The sequence below is a fragment of the Drosophila santomea genome, chromosome 2L, assembly GCF_016746245.2.
Source record: "Drosophila santomea strain STO CAGO 1482 chromosome 2L, Prin_Dsan_1.1, whole genome shotgun sequence".
NCBI classification, from domain to species: domain Eukaryota; kingdom Metazoa; phylum Arthropoda; class Insecta; order Diptera; family Drosophilidae; genus Drosophila; species Drosophila santomea.
The window spans coordinates 3,050,347-3,070,712 of NC_053016.2; the positions used below are offsets into that span (position 1 = coordinate 3,050,347).

At 49.4% G+C, this 20,366-nt stretch overlaps 6 protein-coding genes and 1 non-coding gene across 8 annotated transcripts; 5 read left to right on the forward strand and 2 right to left on the reverse strand.

Moving 5' to 3' along the window:
- Nucleotides 1-78: 78 nt before the first annotated feature.
- LOC120458161 (serine--tRNA ligase, cytoplasmic) lies at nt 79-1,845 on the reverse strand. The gene has a single exon (XM_039645716.2). The coding sequence runs from the start codon at nt 1,734-1,736 to the stop codon at nt 231-233; it is 1,506 nt and encodes a 501-aa protein (XP_039501650.1). The 5' UTR covers nt 1,737-1,845; the 3' UTR covers nt 79-230.
- Nucleotides 1,846-2,077: 232 nt separating this feature from the next.
- Nucleotides 2,078-3,383, forward strand: LOC120458164. Its single transcript, XM_039645721.1, has one exon. The coding sequence runs from the start codon at nt 2,176-2,178 to the stop codon at nt 3,268-3,270; it is 1,095 nt and encodes a 364-aa protein (XP_039501655.1). The 5' UTR covers nt 2,078-2,175; the 3' UTR covers nt 3,271-3,383.
- LOC120458167 (protein cornichon homolog 4) lies at nt 3,294-4,426 on the reverse strand. Its single transcript, XM_039645723.1, has 3 exons — nt 4,236-4,426; nt 3,861-4,183; nt 3,294-3,796 (listed from the first exon to the last, which is right to left on the reverse strand). Exons 1-3 carry the CDS (start codon nt 4,311-4,313, stop codon nt 3,724-3,726), a joined length of 474 nt encoding a protein of 157 aa, XP_039501657.1. The 5' UTR covers nt 4,314-4,426; the 3' UTR covers nt 3,294-3,723.
- A 261-nt stretch (nt 4,427-4,687) lies between these two features.
- Nucleotides 4,688-6,215, forward strand: LOC120444111 (reticulon-4-interacting protein 1 homolog, mitochondrial). Its single transcript, XM_039623641.2, has 3 exons — nt 4,688-5,315; nt 5,367-5,972; nt 6,026-6,215. Exons 1-3 carry the CDS (start codon nt 4,803-4,805, stop codon nt 6,146-6,148), a joined length of 1,242 nt encoding a protein of 413 aa, XP_039479575.1. The 5' UTR covers nt 4,688-4,802; the 3' UTR covers nt 6,149-6,215.
- Nucleotides 6,216-7,600: 1,385 nt separating this feature from the next.
- Nucleotides 7,601-8,334, forward strand: LOC120444112. Its single transcript, XM_039623642.1, has 2 exons — nt 7,601-7,798; nt 7,923-8,334. Exons 1-2 carry the CDS (start codon nt 7,732-7,734, stop codon nt 8,264-8,266), a joined length of 411 nt encoding a protein of 136 aa, XP_039479576.1. The 5' UTR covers nt 7,601-7,731; the 3' UTR covers nt 8,267-8,334.
- Nucleotides 8,335-8,705: 371 nt separating this feature from the next.
- Nucleotides 8,706-20,366, forward strand: LOC120444109 (fatty acid synthase). Of its 2 annotated transcripts, none has more exons than XM_039623637.2 (7): nt 8,706-8,920; nt 10,430-10,654; nt 11,807-13,284; nt 14,165-19,393; nt 19,456-19,551; nt 19,924-20,067; nt 20,129-20,366. In XM_039623637.2, the coding sequence occupies exons 2-7, from the start codon at nt 10,483-10,485 to the stop codon at nt 20,237-20,239; spliced, it is 7,230 nt and encodes a 2,409-aa protein (XP_039479571.1). In that variant the 5' UTR covers nt 8,706-8,920; nt 10,430-10,482; the 3' UTR covers nt 20,240-20,366. The 2 variants fall into 2 exon arrangements, with proteins under 2 accessions (XP_039479571.1, XP_039479572.1); XM_039623638.2 differs by having other exon boundaries at nt 8,706-8,874.
- On the forward strand, nt 13,580-13,699 carry LOC120444172. The gene has a single exon (XR_005615638.1). It is a non-coding gene; the product is annotated as a U5 spliceosomal RNA (small nuclear RNA).

The window sequence follows — 20,366 nt, forward strand, 5'->3', positions numbered from 1 at the left end:
CATTTATACGCAGACCTACATTTTAGTTGAAGTTTTAATTTAAAAATGTGCATTCCCAAATAACAAAGAACATTGCGATTGCATTCAGAGCACAGCTTGATCCAGTTTAATCGTTATAAAGTTTCTATAAATGCCATAAATATTAGATAAGTCGATAAGTAACAAAAATTTTGAGGACTTGCAAGCTTAGTTTAGCAGTATATTTCGTAGTAAATGATGTGACTTAAGGCTTAACCGGCGGCAGGGTCCTTCTTGGTTTTCTCCTTTTTGCCCTTTTGCTTCTCGGCGGCGGCCAACTCCAGATCAATGGGAGCGGGCTTGACGAACGGAATCTCATCCTGGAACTTCGCCGGCATGTACTTCTTCAATGGCTCCGGCACCTTGATACCCGTCTCTGTCTGATGCGTCTCCAGGATGGCGCAGATGACGCGAGTGGCTGCGCACATCGTGGCGTTCAGCATGTGCACATAGTCGACGGCGGCGTTCATCTTCTTGGTCTGCCCGAAACGGACGAGCAGACGACGGGCCTGGTAGTCCAAGCAGTTGGAGCACGAGACAAGTTCTCTGTAAGCGCCGCTGCCGCCGAACCAGGCCTCTAGATCCAGCTTCTTGGAGGCTGCATGGTTGAGGGCACCGGAAACGATGTTTACCACGCGATATGGAATGCCCAGCGACTGGCAGAACTGCTCCGCATTGCCGATCATCTCGTCCATCATCTCCCACGACTTGTTGTCGTGTGGGGAGGTCAGTACGAACTGCTCCACCTTCTCGAACTGGTGGACGCGGAAAATGCCGCGAGTGTCGCGTCCGTGCGAGCCCACTTCCTGCCGAAAGCAGGTGGACAGACCGGCATACTTGATGGGCAGCGAAGCCTCCGGCAGCCACTCATCGCGATGGTAGGCGGCGATGGGCTGCTCTGAGGTGGCAATTAGGTACTTCTCATCGATGCCCACTTCCTCGGCCTTCTCGCTGCCCTTGCCCACCACCTTGTAGAGCTCCTCGTCGAACTGTGACAGCTGGGCGACCTCCTGCATTACCTCCTTTCGCATGAAGAAGGGCGTGTACAGGGGAACGTAGTCACGGGCGTACAGCAGGTGCAGGGCGTGCTGAATGAGAGCTTGCTCCAAGAAGACTGCGGCTCCGGTAAGGAAGTAACCACGTCCGCCGGACACCACCGCACCCTTCTCCGCGTTCATGCCGTCGATCATCACGATGAGGTCCACATGCGAGTACTTGCCGCGCTTTTCGCAGTCGCCAAAGGTCCGCTCCACACGGTTCTCATCCTCGTCGTTCGACACTGGGACGGACTCGTGCAGGTGGTTGCCCACCTCCCGCAGTGAGGTGTTCCTCGTCTGCTCGGCAAGCTCCAGCGACTTCTGGTTCTCCGTCATTGCGTCGTCGATGAGCACGCGCAGCTGCTTGATCTGGTTGACGGTCAGCGGCTGCAGTGTCTCGGCCACAATCTCAGTGAGGTCCTTGGTCACGTCTGCGGGCAGATCCTCGCTCATGGCACCCACCGGCTCCTTCTTCTTCATCTTCTCGCCGATCACCTTGCTGCAGACGTTCTTCACCTTGTTCAGGTTGTCGGCACGGTGGCGGCACTGACGCCACTCAGTATCCTTGGCGATCACCGTCTCCACCAGCGCCACATCCTTGAAGCGCTTCTTTTGGTTTTCGCGCACGAGGTCCGGGTTGCCTCCCTTGTCGCTGCGAAACAGATCCAGATCCAGCACCATTTTAGCTACGCTTTAATTTAGTTTCAGTCGCGGATTAGCTTAAATTCTCTCGCGTTTCGTCGGCGTTTTCACAACGTGGCTAGGCTTTTCGTCAGCTGGGCAGTGTTGGAAATCGATGGGGGTAAGTGCATATTATGGCTGAGATTATTACAACATGCATTCTTGTGACTCATCAAATTCTTGAGTGCTCCAAAAGTTATTACATTAATTGTATACCAATGTATCTAAATACACTATTACCTTCAAGAAATGCCCTTTATAAAGAGACATATAACCAACATAGCTGACTAAGCGATTAGCGCCGAAAACGTACATTTTATTCGTCACCATTTGAAACTTACCTGTCACCCTTTCACAACACTAATTGCTTATACCAGCTGTTCAAAAACAGTCCAATTGGAGAACAGCAGACAATTCGCAACAGATTCCGACTTCAACGATGAGCTTTATTGACCAGGAAGTCACGGAGTTCCGAGCAAAATGTGAGAAACAGGTGCCGCACACAAAGATCATTATTTGCTCCAGCTCCCTGATCCGGGTTGACATATACCCGGAGCGGCCCAATCGTTCGATGACTATGTGCCTTCGATTTCCAGAAAACTACCCGCAGAGCACCCAAATCCTGGTGGAGCTGAAGAGTCGTGTGTACTCCGATATTCTTCTGACAGAGCTTACTCGGCTGATCGACGACTATGCCAGGGATTTCCTCGGAAAGCCACAGGCACTTCAAGTGCTGGCCTTTGCCCAACAGTATTTAACGGATAATCCGTTGTGCGTGTGCTTGGAGGAGATCAAGCAGCTGAGAGCGGACATCAAGACTGGAGGCACAGAGAGCCAATTGAAGCTGAAGCAGAAGAACAGGAGCGTGGAGCTGGTGGCCAAGGGAGGACGCTACACCTACAGAGTCACCGCTGTGATTCCGGACAGCTATCCCATGCAGAGTGTGGAGCTGCGCGGCCAAGAGTCCAATCTTCCGGCTGTGCTCGTCCGCTACCTAAACGGCCAGTCGAAGGAGATAGCCCGGCAGTGCGTGGAGCCGCCGATCCGTATGAGCAAGGAGGCACTGGCCAATTTCCGACCTGTTAGGAGTCTGCAACGCTCGCTCAAGTTTTGCCTGGAAGCCACCCGGGATTTTCACACCGAACATTGTCCCATTTGTGATAGTACCGTGCTACCGGAGTACCCGGAGGACACAGAAACGGATGACAGTGCGGACTTCTTCATCGAGCGCGTCTACTGTGGTCACCTCTTTCACCAGGGCTGTCTTAAGAAATACCTGTCGGAGCCTCCGTTTCCAAAGGGCGGCAAACTTTGTCCCGCCCAGCGTCGCCATCCTCGTTCTGATGCCCAGACCTACATGGGAAGGTCACAGGGAGGTGGCGCTACTGCATCCAAAACTCCGGACGACGCTGTGTGCGGCATCAAGCTGGCCCACGATCGCTGGGTGGTCAGCGTGAAGACCGCGGAGGCTCGCTGGGCCCAGAAACAGGCTCGCCAGCGAGAACTGGAGGAGGTGGTCGACTTCCTGCAATAACAGAGGATCAACTCAAGAACAGCTTACTGTGTATGGTTATGTATTTTGTGATTTCTTTTCGAATACGCTTATATTGCTAAAGATGAAATAAATAAAGTGAAGATGAAGTGCGACTAGGTTGTTTTTGGGCAAGTGTATCGTCTATCCTTTAAACGCGATTGAGCACACTGCGGTGTTACAGTCTTTTTTTAAAATTTAAAAAAAAATTACTAAATTATTCTAATCAAATTATTCCATTCTTGTATGGTATAGGTTGTGAGAAGCTATATCAAATGCTCTTTCAAATTCTGCGAAAGTGTTTAAGGAAACTTGTTTGTTAGATGTACGCCTCTGTCTTAGTCGAAGAATTCCAGATTCAGGCGGAATAGAAACTATAACCAGGCGTGGTAGTTCGGTCTAGGACGAAGAAATTAGCTGGAAGCTCTGTTCGGTGCAGGCTTATTCGGCTAAACTTCAGAAATCCGTGACTATTTCGTCGTCTTCATACCGCTTAATGGGATCTCCCTTGATCAGAGCCGAAATCAGGCTACAGAGAGGAGGATGAGATAACTTAGTAAAGATGAAAATGCGGTTTTCAACTACTAACTCACCAGTACAAGCCCACGAAGAACATAACGAAGTAGTAACCCAGATAAATCATACAATTTCTTAGGTGGACCTTCAGCAATCCCCGACTGTGTATGTCCACCGGATCGTAGACACCCAGGCTATCGCGTCGCTGGCGATGTAACTCGTAGAATAGCCAAATCACCATCGGCAGGTTTAGGAGGAACATCACCCAGTGGCCTCCGAGTAGGAGGAGCACGCAGAGGAGGGCATGGGATCCGAACTTCGGTATCACCCAAAAATTGAGGCGTCGGCAGCACTCCTGGGCATTTAGATAGTCGCACTCCAGGTCCGCCAGAGTCAGGACCTAAAAAATTTATCTGTAATAAAGTTTTTCCTCCATGGAAATCCACACTCACATAGTAAATCAGGAGCAAGAGGATTGCTCCGTACACCAATAGAGTGATGCAGAAGGTGGCTGTTTCGGGCAGAAACATAATTGCACTATAAATTCGCTTTTTACTTAAATATACGATTTTTTTCTATGTTATTTACAAAATTTTCTGCATTTCGCGTTTGATTTGTTTTTAATTAAGAAATCGTGCTATAAAATTCCATACTGCGTTTTGAAAACAGTGCTGTAAAGCGATTTGTTTAATGTTGCAGCCCTTAAATGTTTTTATTTTTTGGTGTATGTAAATCTCTACTCTTAAACTAATTTAACTCAAAATATACTTTTTTAACCAAACTATGGTTATAATTTAGCACAGAACGTTTGCAAAATATGTATTTATTTAGCTATAAAACCTAGTATTGATTAGTCCGTTTTAACGGTCAATGGCAAAATGGAGTTATCGGTTTTCGCGATAATTGTTGACATAATATCAGCTGTTTAGCCAGGAAACCAAAACAAACAAAGAATATTTTTTTGTTAAGCAATATCTCTAATTTTAATTCCTACTGCTTTATTTATCGAAATCCCGCTGATGGCGGCTGCCAGCTTTAATTCAATCCTCTGCTTGAGGCAGTTAGTCCGGCTAAACAGGCGCCAGTTTTCAGCCCCGGCGCAATCCGTGGTTACCGGTTTACAGGCAACTGGCCATGAATCGCCACCACCGACATTGAAACCCGCGGATAAAATGCGCGGATGGCAGCTGCACAACTACGGCGATATTGACGAGCTGCAGCTCTCCGACAAGCTAAAGATACCCCAGATCCGTAGGTCCAACGAGTGCCTGGTACGCATCAGGACGACGGCAGTGAACCCCATCGACTTGGCCATGCTTCGTGGATACGGGGCCACGTTGCTGAACAAGATGCGCTGCCAGCCGGGCGACGGCATTGAATTTCCGCTTATTCTGGGCCGCGAGTTCTGCGGTGAGCTGGTGCAGACGGGAATGGGTGTTTCGCTGCCTCTGGGATCCCGTGTCTGGGGAGTGGTACCTCTGCAGGCCAGCGTTGGATCGCATGCGGAGTACGTAGCAGTTCCTTCATCCTGTGTAAGTATTTGAACTACTTAAAAGGTCTTTAAAGTAACTTGTAGTCCATAGCTTGCTCCTGCACCAAAAGAACTGGATGATTCCGAGGCCGCCAGCGTGTTGTACGCCGGATTGACGGCTTGGTCGGGTCTGTACATAACCGGAGGCCTTGGTGGTCCTTGTGGAGCTACAACAGCTTCCGGTGGAGGTGCCCACAAGCGTGTCTTGGTTCTTGGCGGCTCCGGTGGCGTTGGCTCTTTGGCCATTCAAATTCTCAAGTCTCAAAAAGTACAAGTTTTGGCAACCTGCAGCGAAAATGCCATTGAAATGGTTCGCAATCTGGGAGCCGATTTAGTGGTAGACTACAACAACGCGGAGGCCATGGAGGAGCTGTGCAAGTACGCGCCCTATGACATCGTGCTGGACTGCGCCGGACAAGGAGGTCAGAAGGCGGCGGAATCGAAGTTCGATTTTCGCCAATACATCACATTCTCATCTCCGTTGCTGGCCAACATTGATAAGCAGGGACTGGGTGTGGGCGCGCTCAAGAATGTGTTCGATCTGGTCCAGGCCAACGTTAGGTCCGTCACGCAGCGTGGAGGTCTTGTTAAGTGGGGCTTCTTTAGTCCCGCCCCCCAGGGAATTCAATTCTTACAGAAACTAGTGGAACAGCGAAAGGTAAGTGTTGTTTTCCCGAGTTATTCTAAAAACTAATTGCATCCTGCTTTTAGCTGATGCCGCTGATCGATAGCAGCTACGGGTTCAGTGAGCTGCCAAAGGCCTTTGAGAAGATGAAATCCGGTCACCTCCGGGGCAAAATCGTGGTGAAGCTGCGAGAGGAAACTGGCGACTAACAGACTGATATTGTTGTTTCTGTTGCATTAAAGGCTTGTGTTGGTTAATTAAAACACTAGAGCAATCGACTTAGTGAAACAGCAGAACTTTGACGCCATTCCATTGCATCACTAGCAGGGTTCAAAGACTGTAGTTGCAGGCCAAGCCACTGACGCATATAAATATTTCCTATATAAAATAATCGACGATCTACGTGATTAGAGCCCTGGCCTCCGTCAGGGATCACCTTTAAATCACCGTGAAAAGCCGCTTCGCCGCCTATCGTCCATGGATCTGCAGCGCCCGGTACCTGAAGGTCGTCGTGTAGCTGCAGCTCAAATGATTCAACTTCGGCAAGCATACTCCTGGTCGTGCGCCCATCGCAATACTACAAAAATGCCGGGACCAATGTTGACGAGGCACGACACACGCCATCGGCCTGCGAAAATTTCCGTGCGTCTAAATTTATTCCTAGCCAGCCAGCTGCCGCAGCAGCGTCCGATACCCAGATTCGTTATCAGAGGTTGAGTGGCCGGCGGCGGGGTGATTCCACAGCACGCGGCCTGCCCGCCCTAATCACATCGCTCACATGCGTTCGCAACGCTCCAGAGCATCGGAACACGACCAGGCCGCTATCGCCGGGGTCGAGGCTTTCCAAAAGCTAACGAAAAGCCTCTCCATCGCCGCTATCATCCGACATAGCCGGCGAAAAAGCGAAGAATGCACGCGTCTCTGTTTTGTTTTGGTTTTTATTAATAGCTCTCAATTTGTTACCGGGCCCGTCACTCTTGATATGATTGGAGGTGCCAAACCGATGCGGAAATACCCTTTAAAGTAGTCACAAACGGATTGGATTTCCACTTAGTAATATGCTTTGTTTCTTTATGGGATAAGAAGTTAGGAAAGTAAAAACGTAGGAAAGTTTGAGCTTTGCAAAATGCTCGTGATATTAGTTATACCCAAACTAGAGTATCTAAGATTGCGAAGGGAAATTTCTAGTCTGAGCTGTCGGCAGACCTTGAAATCCCAGCGCTTATCTGATGTCTGAATGAAATTAGCTATTATTGGGAAAAATTGTCAAGGCAGTAACGAAACCGAGTACTTGATATGTAAGCATTTAAACATAATAATATCATCCACTGAGTGTTTGTTGCTTTGATAAGGGAGCCTTGTCAACGTGTTTACGATCTGCACAATTGTGTTTCCTCACGCAATAATATGATAATTATAATGTAATAATGATGACCCATTCTGTGCCGCATATGTATTAACCCGAAAGTGGAGCAACCTGGGTTGCCTTCTATTAGATATTATTTGCATACGATTGGGAAGTTTAGGGTCTCGTTGGCACGCATTTCTTTTGTCTAGTGTATTAATTTGATTTAATTTTGTATTTTAAACTCTTAAATGGGGCAATCGAAGCAGCCGTCTGACATTTGAATGCTTTCGATCGAGGATGCGTGGTGTTTTGAATAAGTTTTCAGTCCGAGAAACCTTGACAGGGCCAACATCACACTCATTCCACACAAACTGTCTATTTGAATCGGAATACGAAAATTACACGGAACATTCCTACTTTGAGACTAGTACAACCAAATTGATAATGGATAAAACTAAATCTTCTTTGCTTCCATATATAATGGACATGCTTAGTCGCGAGCCGCAACTGTGTGAGTAACTTTTTGGAGCTTCCTGATTCTACAATTAAAGAATAGCTTTGGAAGTATATTATTATATAAATTAGCTGTTCAGTTTTGAAATCAAATGTTGTGTGCATTCATTCCTCACTTTCAGGCACTACTTTGGACGATTTGGTCAAGAACATCAAGGATATAGTGCTCGAGGAGCACATCAATCCCTTCGGCAGTCTCAAGCGCGCGGTGGAGTTCGCCCTGGAGGTGGGCGTCGACCTGGGCATCATCTCGCTGACCGACGAGCGTATACGTGTGCCCTTCAATTTCCGGAGGAACCTACCCAGGACTAGGGTGCCCCTGACCACAAGGATCTCGCCTCGCTTGGGGCGCCGGGCAATCAAGCAGCGTATGCCGACGAGCACGGCGGCCAAGCTGGCGGGCAAGAAGCGATCGGGACGAAAGTCCAAGAAGACGGCTGGGGCGGCTTCAAGGAAGCGACACTAGGGGAAGCGGCCAAGTGGCTATACGCTCGGTTCCGTTCAATAAACAATACAATTGCGAATGGCTGGCAACCGCGGCGTGTTATTGAACCAGAGGGGCGGGCTGTGGAGCAACTGGGTTAACTAGGCGATGTCAGCTGCGATGGCACACACTTGGACTAATTACCAGGGCAGGGTTACGGAAAAATGAAAAGTAAATGGATACCGCTGTCCTGCTCGACGTCGCATTTTCTATTTCATTTGGTCGTAGTTAGAGGCGCGTTTTGCATAGAAATGAATAATTCAGCGCCTGCTTGTGGCGATTTGGGCGCAGTCGTAATGAGATCGGTGGGTTTTCTATATGCTTTGGTTAAGGGGAAATTAAAATGCGCCTTCTGTTGGTCACCGCTGCCCCCGGACCCCGCAAACTGGATATATATAAGGAATCCGGCGAGTGCAGCCCTTGTTCAGTCTGTCTGCGCAACAAGTCGGATCTATACGTGCCCACCAAAAAGGATATACAATCACACTCAAACCAAGGAAGGACCTACTAGCCCAGTCAATATCCTGGTTGTCCCGCAAAACCAACGGCATTCGAAAAGGATACGCGATCAGTGAACCAAAGTGAAAAAGGTGCCGTCCATAAACGATACGATCCGAAATTAGTGGTATACGAAATGTGAGTCAAGTGGAGTGTACCAAAGAAGTGGCGTGTTCTGAAATGCGAACTATTTTTTTTCACAAGAAAAGCGAATTATTAAAACTAAGACGTATTTTACCCAGCCAGGATAACACGCCATACAAATCAAATCCACGAAATGGAAGTTCCGAATAGTCAGCGTACTTATCTTTAATTCAAAGAATTTCCTCAAGTGTCTAATGAGAATGGTGAGGTGTTTTAATTAACCGAACGTGACTGCCTAATCGCAAAATGCCAATGAATTGTGAATGTTTACTGAATATATTTACGATTTATATATGTGTATGTATGTCCTTTGGATTTTTTTTGGGTGAAAGAAGGACTCTAAATATTTTTGAAACCAATAACTGACTGTAAAATGCACAAAAACCCATGGATTACCAAAAATTGCACTCCCAGGATATTAATAATCCTTTAATGCTGCAAAGGTGGCGAAAACATTCATAAAAAGTGAGAAACCTAACAAATTGTGCTGCCCCAATCGCAATTACTTCTGAAAACGCTTCGAATCTGTATTCCGGAAACCTTTGAACCCACCAAAGCGAACATTCAGTACATTATGTCCATTGTGTCAGTTCTGGCACGCGTCGCATTCGCCGATTCGTGTGTTGGGTCCGCATTTGGGGCAATATTCTATCAAAAGCTTATCGGAACTCTGCCCCTCTGCGTCCCCGATCCCGACCAGGTGCAGTGCACGCAGTCGAGAGCTGGACGACTATCTCGAGAGCCGACTCCCGTGACTTGGCAACAGGGAACCCAGTGACCCACACCCAGCTCCCTGCTCCCAGCTCCCTGTTTCCTGCTTTCTGTTTTCTGCTCCGTTTTGGATTCTGCTGAGTGGCCGAATCGTACGATCCCTGCACGTAGTGTTGATGGTGATGGAAAGGTGACTCTGGTGCAGTGGTTCCTTATCAGCAGAGCGACAATATTCATTAAATCAAGTGGTCAGAATCGCTGCGATCGCGAGCATATTACTCATGATTTGCCGATTGAGCAGTTTTTAATGGAAAACCTTATCTATGCACCTAAGATTAGTGGATCGCCTCTAAAATGATAATCAAATGAAGTGCAAGCCACTGAAATTCCATAAACTTACACTCCACTCATGTTTTAGATAGATATATTAATTTATTTGTACCCATGTCTATAAGATCGACAAAATTGTAAATTCTTATCGATTTACAGTGCTTTTTTACTCTGAGGTGAGCAATTCCGTGCTTTCTTGTGAAGGTGCTGGAAATATTGTTTACATGCTGATAGCAAGAGCCCGATTAAATCGGATATAGTTCTTTGAAATACTATATATGTATATTCAAGGTTAAATTTGTATTTGAAGAATTTAGCAATTCAACACACGCTTGGATAAAAGTTGGCTACTGTTAAATGGATTTTTGTATGCCCAAAACCGATTTGATTATATATGCCATAGGTTCGCGTATTGTGACTATTTATGAGTATTTACCCTGGCTTGTTTTGTGAATATTTTAGATCCTTGTACAGGTGGACCCCCATACAGACTGAGCCAGAAAAAAGACTCCAGAATGGCGAACAGGAAGAAAGCCCAGGCGGACTCGGCCGCTGGCGAAGATGGAGACATTGTGATCTCTGGACTCTCCGGGAAGCTGCCGGAGAGCAGCAACATCGAGGAGTTCAAGTACAACCTGCTCAACGGCATCGACATGGTCACAGATGAGCCACGCCGCTGGGAGGCAGGCAAGTAGCAGGCAAAGATCTCTTTAATGTGGCAAAAATTGCGTAGGAATATACACACAAGAATTCAATATTTTCATCAAAATCTGGCCAAAAAAGGTCACAGAGCTGAAAGAATTATTGTTTTGCACAGCTAATTAATTGATCTAACCACCCAAATCATTTTTTTAATGATTTTCGAAAATCCATTTTTTTGACAAATTTGCATTTTTGGTAAGGGGTACCATCATCATTTTTTACGAAAAATTGAAAATTGTTGAAATTTCAAGACATGAATATGGATCGATAGGGAATTTTATTACGAGTTCAGGGAGCTATGACACTCCACTCTCACACAACTTTTTAAAAAGTTATAGAAAAAATATTGATTATTTTTATCAAAAATATTGAATTTTCGCAAAAAAGCTAGTATTCAATATTTTCGAAGATTCACTTTATCAAAATCTGGCCAAAATAAGTTGCCCAGCTAAAAGAAAGGTTGTTTTGAACAGCTACTCATCATAGCTAAATATCCTAATCCCTATAACAAAAGTTTTGTTACACAACAATAACATTTGATCAAAAAACAGCCAAGTGCTAGACTGTTTTGTACAGCTATTAAACAGAGCTAGTTATCCTAATTACTTTTATAAATTTTTTTTCAAAAAAAAAAAAAAGAAAAATCGCAATTTTTTTCCAAAAAAAAAAAGAAACAGGATATTATTTCCTTTATTTCCTTTATTTACTTTCGCACAAAACAATATCTCATAAATCTCCCCTCTGTTGAAAGCGAACTGCTCAAGTGGCTGACTCATAGCAAACATCCACCCCTCGAAGTTCGCGATCGAATTCGCTCTGTCTCCTTCAGGCGACCAAGTAATTCCCAACTGGTTATGGCAAGTCCCAGTGGAACCCCCATCGACGACTGTGGATCAGCATGTCTCGATCGCCGCTTCAGTTGTGGAGCGAGAGCTTACGCAATGGAGCGGAGTGATGAGCACATTATCCGAGGCAATTTTTTTAGTGCCTGGCCGCAAAAATGCCGCTGGGCCGTGAGAAATACATATGAAACGTTCCTATCATGTCATTATCATACTGTAGCTGGTTATATTAACCAGTTACTGAAGCTTGAAGATTGATTGTAGTGGTAATGGTGAAACTTGCATTGATTAAAAGGCATCTACGGACTACCCGAGCGCATGGCCAAAATGAAGGACACCGATCTGGAGAAGTTCGACGACAAGTTCTTCAGCGTGCACCAGAAGCAGGCGGAGCTGATGGACCCCTGCATGCGGATGCTGCTGGAGCTGACCCACGAGGCCATAATCGACGCGGGCATCAATCCCGCCCAGCTGCGCGGCAGTCGGACTGGCGTCTACATTGGCCTTTCCTTTGTGGAGACGGAGCACGAGATCCCCAATATGGAGCCGAGCAGCATCAACGGCTACTGCCTGACGGGCTGTGCGCGGGCCATGTTCGCCAATCGCATCTCCTACACGTTCGACTTCAAGGGGCCCAGCTTCATCGTGGACACCGCCTGCTCCAGCTCGCTGGTGGCCTTGAACCACGCGTTCGCGGACATGCGGGCGGGTCGCTGTGATTACGCCCTGGTGGCGGGTGTGAATCTCATCCTGAAGCCCATCTTTGCCCTCCAGTTCCTGAGGCTGGGCATCGTGAGCCACGACGGCGCCTGCAAGACCTTCGATGCGGCGGCCAACGGCTATGCCCGGGCGGACACCTGCGCCGTTGTGCTGCTCCAGAGGCGGAAGGAGGCCAAGCGGGTGTACGCCAGCATCCTGAATGTGCGCACAAATACGGACGGGTTCAAGGAGCAGGGCGTCACCTTTCCGGACGGGCGCATGCAGCAGGCTCTGCTGGAGGAGACCTACAGCGAGATCGGCCTCAATCCGGACGAGGTGGTCTATGTCGAGGCACACGGCAGCGGCACGCCGGTGGGCGATGACCAGGAAGCCAACATGCTGAGCAACTTCTTCTGCCGCCCCTCGCGATCCAATCCGCTGCTCATTGGATCAGTGAAGTCGAACATGGGACACGCGGAGCCAGCCTCGGGAGTGAGTGCCCTGGCCAAGATGATCATCGCCATGGAGGAGGGCATTATTCCAAAGAATCTGCACTATCGCACGCCCAATCCTTCGGTTCCGGCTCTGGTCGAGGGTAAGCTTAAGGTGGTGGATCGGAATCTTCCCTGGCAGGGTGGCATTGTGGGTCTGAACTCCTTCGGCTTCGGAGGAGCCAATGCCCATGTGGTGCTAAAGTCCCACACTAAAGCCAAAGATCCCAAGGCATCCCCAAAGGCTGGAGAAGCCGAGCAATCCTTGCGGCTAGTTACCTGTTCCGGCCGCACGGAGGATGCAGTGCAACAGTTGCTGAAAGTGGCCACCGAGCAGAGGCACGATCAGGAGCTGCTGACTCTCATCAATGACATCCACTCGCACCCTATTCCCCTCCATCCCTTTAGGGGATATGCTGTCCTCGGAACCAGTGGATGCGTCAAGGAGGAGGTGCTGCCCTACGAGGAGGAGGAGCGACCCATCTGGTTCGTCTACGCCGGCATGGGCAGTCAATGGGCCAGCATGGCCAAGGATCTCATGCAACTGGAGGTGTTCCGGAACTCTATTCAGCACTGTGCCGAGGTGAGTTAATTATTGAATTTTATTTATTTCTTAATACGTGTTTATGAGAAGCTAATATATTCTTTAAATATTTCTTGAGATTGTTTTTTTCTTTGATTAGACAACAAATCTTTCGAGATATTGCATTCAAAAATAACCCTTAGTATTCCTGTCAAGTTTCTTACCTGAAGTGCCAACCCTCTTCCATTAGCATTGCCTACCTTGGGGTGATCTCTTTAAGATTTCCTGTTCCCTAGAATTCCCAAGACGTTTTAGCACAGTTCGAATGTAGGGACCCTTAACTGGTGTTGAAAAGTTACTCTGGTTTCTCTTCAATTGTCGAATAAATCTTTCGCCTTTTACTAAAGATTTCCGTGGAGAGGAACACTCTAATGAGTCTAAACTGAATTTTTGCTTAGAGCCCCACTGGCGTATGCCTCTGGGGCCATGAATGATAAATTTTAGTTCCAACTATAGCTTTCGTTTCTTAAGTTTTCAAATGTATCTTGTCCGATGGCAAATAAAGATTACAATTAACATGCTCCATGACTAAGATTCTTTATTGCATTGTCTTCGAAAATTTGTGCTATAAATTGAACTTTTTAAACTGGGCACTTTAAAGTAACTTAATGCAGCCCTTGCGTTTAATTAAAATATAAAAGGTCTATATGCACGGCTAGAACTGGTTTCTTTCTACGTAGACACTCAAGTAACCTTGAAAATATAATAACTTTAGTGCCTTATCGCTAATAGTACATAATATAGCATTCATTTAAAAGCTAAGCTATCAATTTTTATTCGCTTACACAATTCTCAAACTTTTACACAGATTTCAAAAGCTGTTTCTCATCTTTAATAAGTATATGGGGATGTATAATTACCCTCTTTAAATATTCCTTAGGTGCTGGCCCAGGTGGACTTTGATCTTATTGATGTGCTGACCCGTTCCACGGAGCGGACCTTTGACAACATGCTCTACTCCTTCGTCTCCGTGTCCGCCGTGCAGGTGGCTTTGACGGATCTTCTCCGTGTGCTGGACATACGGCCAGATGGAATCATTGGCCATTCGGCTGGTGAGCTGGGTGCTGCCTACATGGACGGTTGTCTAACGGCGGAGCAAACAGTGCTGGCCGCCTACTGGCGCGGCAGGAGCGTCCTGGACACTCCAGACTTGCCGCGCGGAAAGATGGCTGCCGTTGGCTTGAGCTGGGAGCAGATTGGCTCACACATCCCCAAGGATTGCTATCCGGTGTGCCACAACAGTGATGACAATTGCACGGTGTCTGGGCCACCGGCATCCATGGACGCGATGATAGAGGAGCTCACGGCGAAGGGAGTTTTTGTGAGGGAGGTTGGCTCTGGAGGCTATGCCTTTCACAGTCCGTACATCGAAGGAGCCGCACCCATGCTACGTAGCAGTCTGGAGCGACTCATTACGGAGCCCAAGAAGAAGAGTATTCGGTGGCTTAGTACAAGTGTGAAAGAAGCTGAGTGGGAGTCGGAGAAGAACCACCTGGCATCGGCTGGCTACTTTATTAACAACCTCATATCCCCCGTGCTCTTTCACCAAGCCGTCAAGCGGATTCCAGCAAACGCTCTCATTGTGGAGATTGCACCCCATGGACTCTTTAGGGCGATTCTCCGATCCTTAAGTCCGCAGATAAGCTATGTGAGCCTGATGCAGCGAGGTCATGCCAATAACTTTGAGTTCTTACTGAGTCAGTTGGGCAGACTCTACGCTGCCGGAGGGCAGCCACAGATCCTCAAGATCTCCCCTTCCATACCCTATCCCGTTTCCCGTGGCACTCCCATGCTGGGCTCCTTGGTGGGCTGGGATCACTCACAGAAGTGGAACTACCCCAAGTTCAAAGGCGGCAGACAGGCTGGTCAGCTCAGTGTGGAACTGGATTTGGGCAAGGAGGAGAACGCCTATCTAGCGGGGCACACGATCGACGGTAGAGTCCTGTTCCCGGCAACCGGCTACATGACCCTGGCCTGGATGAGTCTGGCCCAACAGCAGGGATTGGACTACTTGCGCACGCCCGTGCTATTCGAGGATGTGGTCTTCCATCGGGCCACGATCCTCAGCGTGGGCACTGTGGTGAAACTGGTACTCAACTTCTTTCCGGGCAGCAGCTCCTTTGAAATCTGTGAAGGCACCAGCCTGGTGGCGTCGGGCAAGATCCGTCTGGTGAGCAATGTGCAGCAGGAGCAGCTTCAGCTGTCATCTCTGCCGGGAATCGCCGGCTCTAACAAGCTGAGCACCAAGGACATATACAAGGAGCTGCGACTTAGGGGCTACGACTACAGTGGTGTTTTCCAGGGCATTTTGGAGTCGGATATTGCAGCGGTGACGGGTCAGTTGCAGTGGGCGGACAACTGGATAAGTTTTATGGACACCATGCTGCAGTTCCGCATCCTGAGCAATGATATCCGTGAGCTGTACGTGCCCACGGGTATAGAGAGGGCGCTGATAGATCCTCTCAAGCACCTGGAGCTGGCAAAGAAGCACCAACAGAAGTTATCTGTCAACTGGCATCGGAACATTTCCGTGGTCAAGTGCGGTGGAGTGGAGATACACAAGATGAAGACCGCCCAGACCCAGAGGCGATCTGGTGGCCAAGCTGCACCCAGCTTGGAGCGCTATAGATTCTGGCCTAACTCCCAGCACTTGGGGCAGCGGGAGGAGCAGGAAAAGTCAAGGAGTACAGCCCTGGCGGTGGCCATTCAATTGATCATCGAGAACAGCGGTGGAGCAGTGAAGCTCAAGGGCGTGGAGCTGGCCGGATCGCGAACCACTTTGGACGCTCTAAGTGCCATCCAGCTGCTCGAGCTGATCGAAAGGGAACCGATTCTGGTGGCCGATATTGCGGTGGTTACCAGCTCCTCCAGTGACTCCGAACTGAGTGAGCAGCTGAAGGAGCACGGCATTCGGGTGATAGCCAAGGATATCGCAGCTGGTGCGGTGGAGCAGCAATGTCATTTCGTATACGCTGTGAACATGCTAGCCCAGAACTCTGTCAAGGATCTGCAGCACAGCGTGGACAGTCTTAAGGCCGAGTCGGGATTCCTGCTCCTGGAGGAAACGGCCAGTAGGTATAACATAATAGGAAAGGAGAAGTTGAACAAACTGAAGCTGGTGCCCGTTTTGGAGCAGTTCTACGGTACGGATCGAGTGCTTGTTCTGGTCAGGAAACTATCGAAGGTGCCGTCCAACCAAGACCTGACCCTTCACCTAACCAATAAGCAGTTCAAGTGGGTCAACGAGCTCAAGAACTCTTTTGCCAAGGCCCAGGCTGAAGAGAGAAACCTCTACTTGGTGGCCCAGGGTGATCCCAATTCAGGAGCTCTGGGCTTGATAAACTGCCTAAAGAGGGAAGGTGGAGGGAATTGCCTACGTCTTTACCTTATTCTCGATGAGGGTCTGCCCCAGTTCTCCCTGGAGGATCCCTTCTACGCCTCACAGTTGGCCAAGGATCTGGTCATCAATGTGTACAGGAATGGAAGCTGGGGTAGCTACCGTCACCTCAAGATGGAAATTCGCCCGCCCATGCTGCCAGTGGAGCAGGCGTATGTTAACACCCTGGTCAAGGGGGATCTCTCCTCACTTCGCTGGATCGAGAGTCCTCGTTCCAGTCCCACGCAGTCGCAGTTGGAGCCCTGCACCGTTTACTACGCTCCACTCAATTTCCGGGATGTGATGTTGGCCTCCGGAAAACTGGGAGTGGATGCTCTGCCGGGGGATCTGGCCTATCAGGACTGCGTTCTTGGTCTGGAGTTCGCTGGCAGGGATTCGTGTGGTCGTCGTGTAATGGCCATGGTCACTGCCAAATCTCTGGCCACCAACTGCTTGGCCAACCGGAATCTCCTCTGGGAAATCCCATCGAAGTGGACCATGGAGCAGGCTTCCACTGTTCCGTGCGTTTATGCCACCGTTTATTACGCTTTGGTGGTCAGGGGTCAAATGAAGGAGGGTGAAAGGATCCTTATCCACGCCGGCTCCGGAGGAGTTGGTCAGGCGGCCATCTCTGTGGCACTGGCCCATGGACTGACCGTGTTCACCACGGTGGGCAGCAAGGAGAAGCGGGAGTTCCTGCTGAAGCGATTCCCCAAGCTGAAGGCTAAGAATATTGGCAACTCGCGAGACACCTCCTTCGAGCAATTGATCATGAGTGAAACGCACGGAAATGGAGTGGAACTCGTGCTGAACTCCCTTTCCGAGGAGAAGCTGCAAGCCTCCATCCGCTGCCTGGCTCTGAATGGTCGCTTCCTGGAGATCGGTAAGTTCGACTTGAGCAACAACACCCCGTTGGGCATGTCCGTGTTCCTCAAGAACACCTCCTTCCACGGAATTCTTCTGGACAGCGTTATGGAGGGCGAGGAGGAGATGCAGCTAATGGTGGCCAAGCTGGTGGCGGAGGGCATCAAGAGCGGGGCAGTGCAACCGCTGCCTACCACAGTCTTTGCGGAGCAGGAGATCGAAAAGGCGTTCCGCTTCATGGCCTCCGGCAAACATATTGGCAAGGTGGTGATCAAGGTACGTTTGGAGGAGGAGCAGCAGGCAGCTCTCCCGCGACTTAGGCAAATTCAGGCCATTCCGCGCTCCTACATGCACCCTGAGAAGAGCTACATCTTGGTGGGGGGACTTGGTGGCTTCGGTCTGGAGCTGGCCCACTGGTTAGTTTCCCGAGGAGCCCGCTTCCTGGTTCTGAGCTCTCGTTCTGGGGTGAAGAGTGGCTATCAGGCCCTGATGATTCGTCGCTGGCACGACCGTGGAGTCCAGGTTCAGATCGATACCAACGATGTGACCACTGCTGTTGGTTGCCAGAGACTCCTGGAGGTTAGCAATAAGTTGGCCCTGGTTGGCGGCATCTTCAACCTGGCGGCAGTGCTACGGGATGGATTGATCGAAGATCAAAGCCCGAAGAACTTTGAAAAGGTGAGTGCACCAAAGCTGCTGGCCACCATTCACCTGGACAAGATCTCCCGGGAAATTTGTCCTGCACTGGAGTACTTCGTGTGCTTCTCAAGTTTGTCCTGCGGCAGGGGAAACATTGGACAGACCAACTACGGCCTGGCCAACTCAACGATGGAAAGGATCTGCGAGCAACGGCAGGAATATGGTTATCCGGGCACAGCGATTCAATGGGGAGCCATTGGGGACACCGGACTGATCATCGAGCACATGGGCAACAACGATACAGTAGTGGGCGGCACTCTGCCGCAGCGGATGAACAGCTGTCTGGAGACCCTGGACCTGTTCCTGCAGCAGCCGCATCCCGTCATGGCCTCCATGGTCGTGGCGGAGAAGCGCAAGACGGAGCAGTCCAACCGGATGAGCTTGATAGCCACCATCGCGAATATCATGGGTCTAAGGGATGTGAAGAGCGTCCCCGATAAGACCACCCTCTTCGACCTGGGCATGGACTCGCTGATGAGCACAGAGATCAAGCAGACGCTAGAGCGTCACTTCGACCTGGTCCTGAGCGCCCAGGAGATCCGCCAGCTGACCTTTAGCGCCCTGCGCCAAATAGACGCCCAGGAGCCGCCCTCCGCTTCGGTGTCATCGCCCTCAGCCACTTCCAGCCTATCAAGGACCAAGGAGGAGGCCAGATTGGAGGTCCAGCCTCAGAGCGATGAGACGCGCAAGGTATTCGCCAAGGAAGTATTACCCCAGGAGGTGATGGTGCGCCTCCGTTCAAAGGCGCCCGTGACCAGCGAGGATCCGGCAGTGTTCTTCCTGGCTCCCATCGAGGGATTCACAATAGCCGTGGAGGCGCTGGCCGCGTCGCTCACCTGCCCCGCCTACGGGCTGCAGTGCACGGAGCAAGTGCCTCTGGACTCCATCGAGGCCTGTGCCGCCTACTATCTTCGCCAAATTCAGAAGCTCCAGCCCCTCGGACCCTACCACATCGTTGGCTACTCCTACGGCTGCCTGCTCGCCCACGCCATTGCTGTGGCGCTGGAGCAGCGCCGCTTCGGGGTTAAGGTCATCATGCTGGACGGAGCGCCCACCATGGCCAGCGGCTATGTCCAGGAGGCCAAGAAGCAGACGGACGACCTCAACCGGCAGCAGTCCATGACGTTGGCCTACTTTGGAGCCCTGCTCGCCGACGTGGACTACAACCAGGTGGGGTCCTTTATTGAGCCTGATCCTATGAATTGTCCTTCTAAATAATTTGATCCTGACAGCTGCTGCAACTACTCGATGGAGTCCAGACGTGGCCCTCCAAGCTGGACAAACTGGCGGACACTCTGGCTGCTCACACGCAGCAAACCAGAGAAGTGGTGGGTTTTTAGCGTTTCCAATTACAATATTTCCTGATAATATATGTGTCAATTAGTTTTGCAAACCCCATAAAAGCGCATGCATTTGTTGAACTAGACGTTCGATTGATGATTAAGTGTTGGTTTAACTATAGTACTTGAGACTAAGCTTATGCATTTACCTACACCTAAGGGTGTGTTTATAATTTCAAGTAGTATTTATTACCGAGAGCCACTGCACAAGTGTGTATTTCATTATAGCCGGAAAAAGTGCCTTAATAAACGCGGGCGAACAGTTATTTTGCAATTAGCTTGAGGCACTTAAAAAAATATTGTTGCATTATATGGAGGTAATGTTCCTAACCTACCATATTATTTGAACATCATTCACAGATCAAGAAGGCCGCCTGCATGTTCAAACAGAAGCTACTACTTTCCGAGAGCTACAAGGGCGCCCAGCAGCTCCACAGCGACGTGGTCTTGATCAAGTCGGCCGAGCACAATGCGATCATGGCCCAGGACTATGGCCTCAAGGAGGTAAGTGCCCACCAAATCGATCTGTTTCCTATTGCCTAATGCATACTATTACCAATTGCAGATTTGCAGTGCCCAGATCGACATGCATGTGGTGGAGGGCACACATAGGACGTTCCTCAAGGAGCCGCACACTCTGCAGATCATCGAACGCGTCCTGAGGAAGCGTCCCTAATGGAGGACAAGTAGTTCGTAGCCCTACTCATACGTTAAGGCGATCAATTATCCTGTAGAACTTGATGTACATATACCCTAACCATACCAATACACGTAGCAATCTCGCATTGATTGTTTAAGAATAA

Excerpts from the sequence above, each read along its gene's own strand:
- LOC120444112 (XM_039623642.1), top strand. The coding sequence starts at position 7,732 with ATGGATAAAACTAAATCTTCTTTGCTTCCATATATAATGGACATGCTT. Across the intron at positions 7,799-7,922 it reads TAGTCGCGAGCCGCAACTGT|GCACTACTTTGGACGATTTG; the intron begins GTGAGTAACTTT and ends CCTCACTTTCAG.
- LOC120458167 (XM_039645723.1), bottom strand. The coding sequence starts at position 4,313 with ATGTTTCTGCCCGAAACAGCCACCTTCTGCATCACTCTATTGGTGTAC. Across the intron at positions 4,184-4,235 it reads TCTTGCTCCTGATTTACTAT|GTCCTGACTCTGGCGGACCT; the intron begins GTGAGTGTGGAT and ends TAAATTTTTTAG. Across the intron at positions 3,797-3,860 it reads TTCTTCGTGGGCTTGTACTG|CCTGATTTCGGCTCTGATCA; the intron begins GTGAGTTAGTAG and ends TCCTCTCTGTAG.
- LOC120444111 (XM_039623641.2), top strand. The coding sequence starts at position 4,803 with ATGGCGGCTGCCAGCTTTAATTCAATCCTCTGCTTGAGGCAGTTAGTC. Across the intron at positions 5,316-5,366 it reads TAGCAGTTCCTTCATCCTGT|CTTGCTCCTGCACCAAAAGA; the intron begins GTAAGTATTTGA and ends TGTAGTCCATAG. Across the intron at positions 5,973-6,025 it reads AACTAGTGGAACAGCGAAAG|CTGATGCCGCTGATCGATAG; the intron begins GTAAGTGTTGTT and ends TCCTGCTTTTAG.
- LOC120458164 (XM_039645721.1), top strand. The coding sequence starts at position 2,176 with ATGAGCTTTATTGACCAGGAAGTCACGGAGTTCCGAGCAAAATGTGAG.
- LOC120444109 (XM_039623637.2), top strand. The coding sequence starts at position 10,483 with ATGGCGAACAGGAAGAAAGCCCAGGCGGACTCGGCCGCTGGCGAAGAT. Across the intron at positions 10,655-11,806 it reads GCCACGCCGCTGGGAGGCAG|GCATCTACGGACTACCCGAG; the intron begins GCAAGTAGCAGG and ends ATTGATTAAAAG. Across the intron at positions 19,552-19,923 it reads CGCAGCAAACCAGAGAAGTG|ATCAAGAAGGCCGCCTGCAT; the intron begins GTGGGTTTTTAG and ends CATCATTCACAG.
- LOC120458161 (XM_039645716.2), bottom strand. The coding sequence starts at position 1,736 with ATGGTGCTGGATCTGGATCTGTTTCGCAGCGACAAGGGAGGCAACCCG.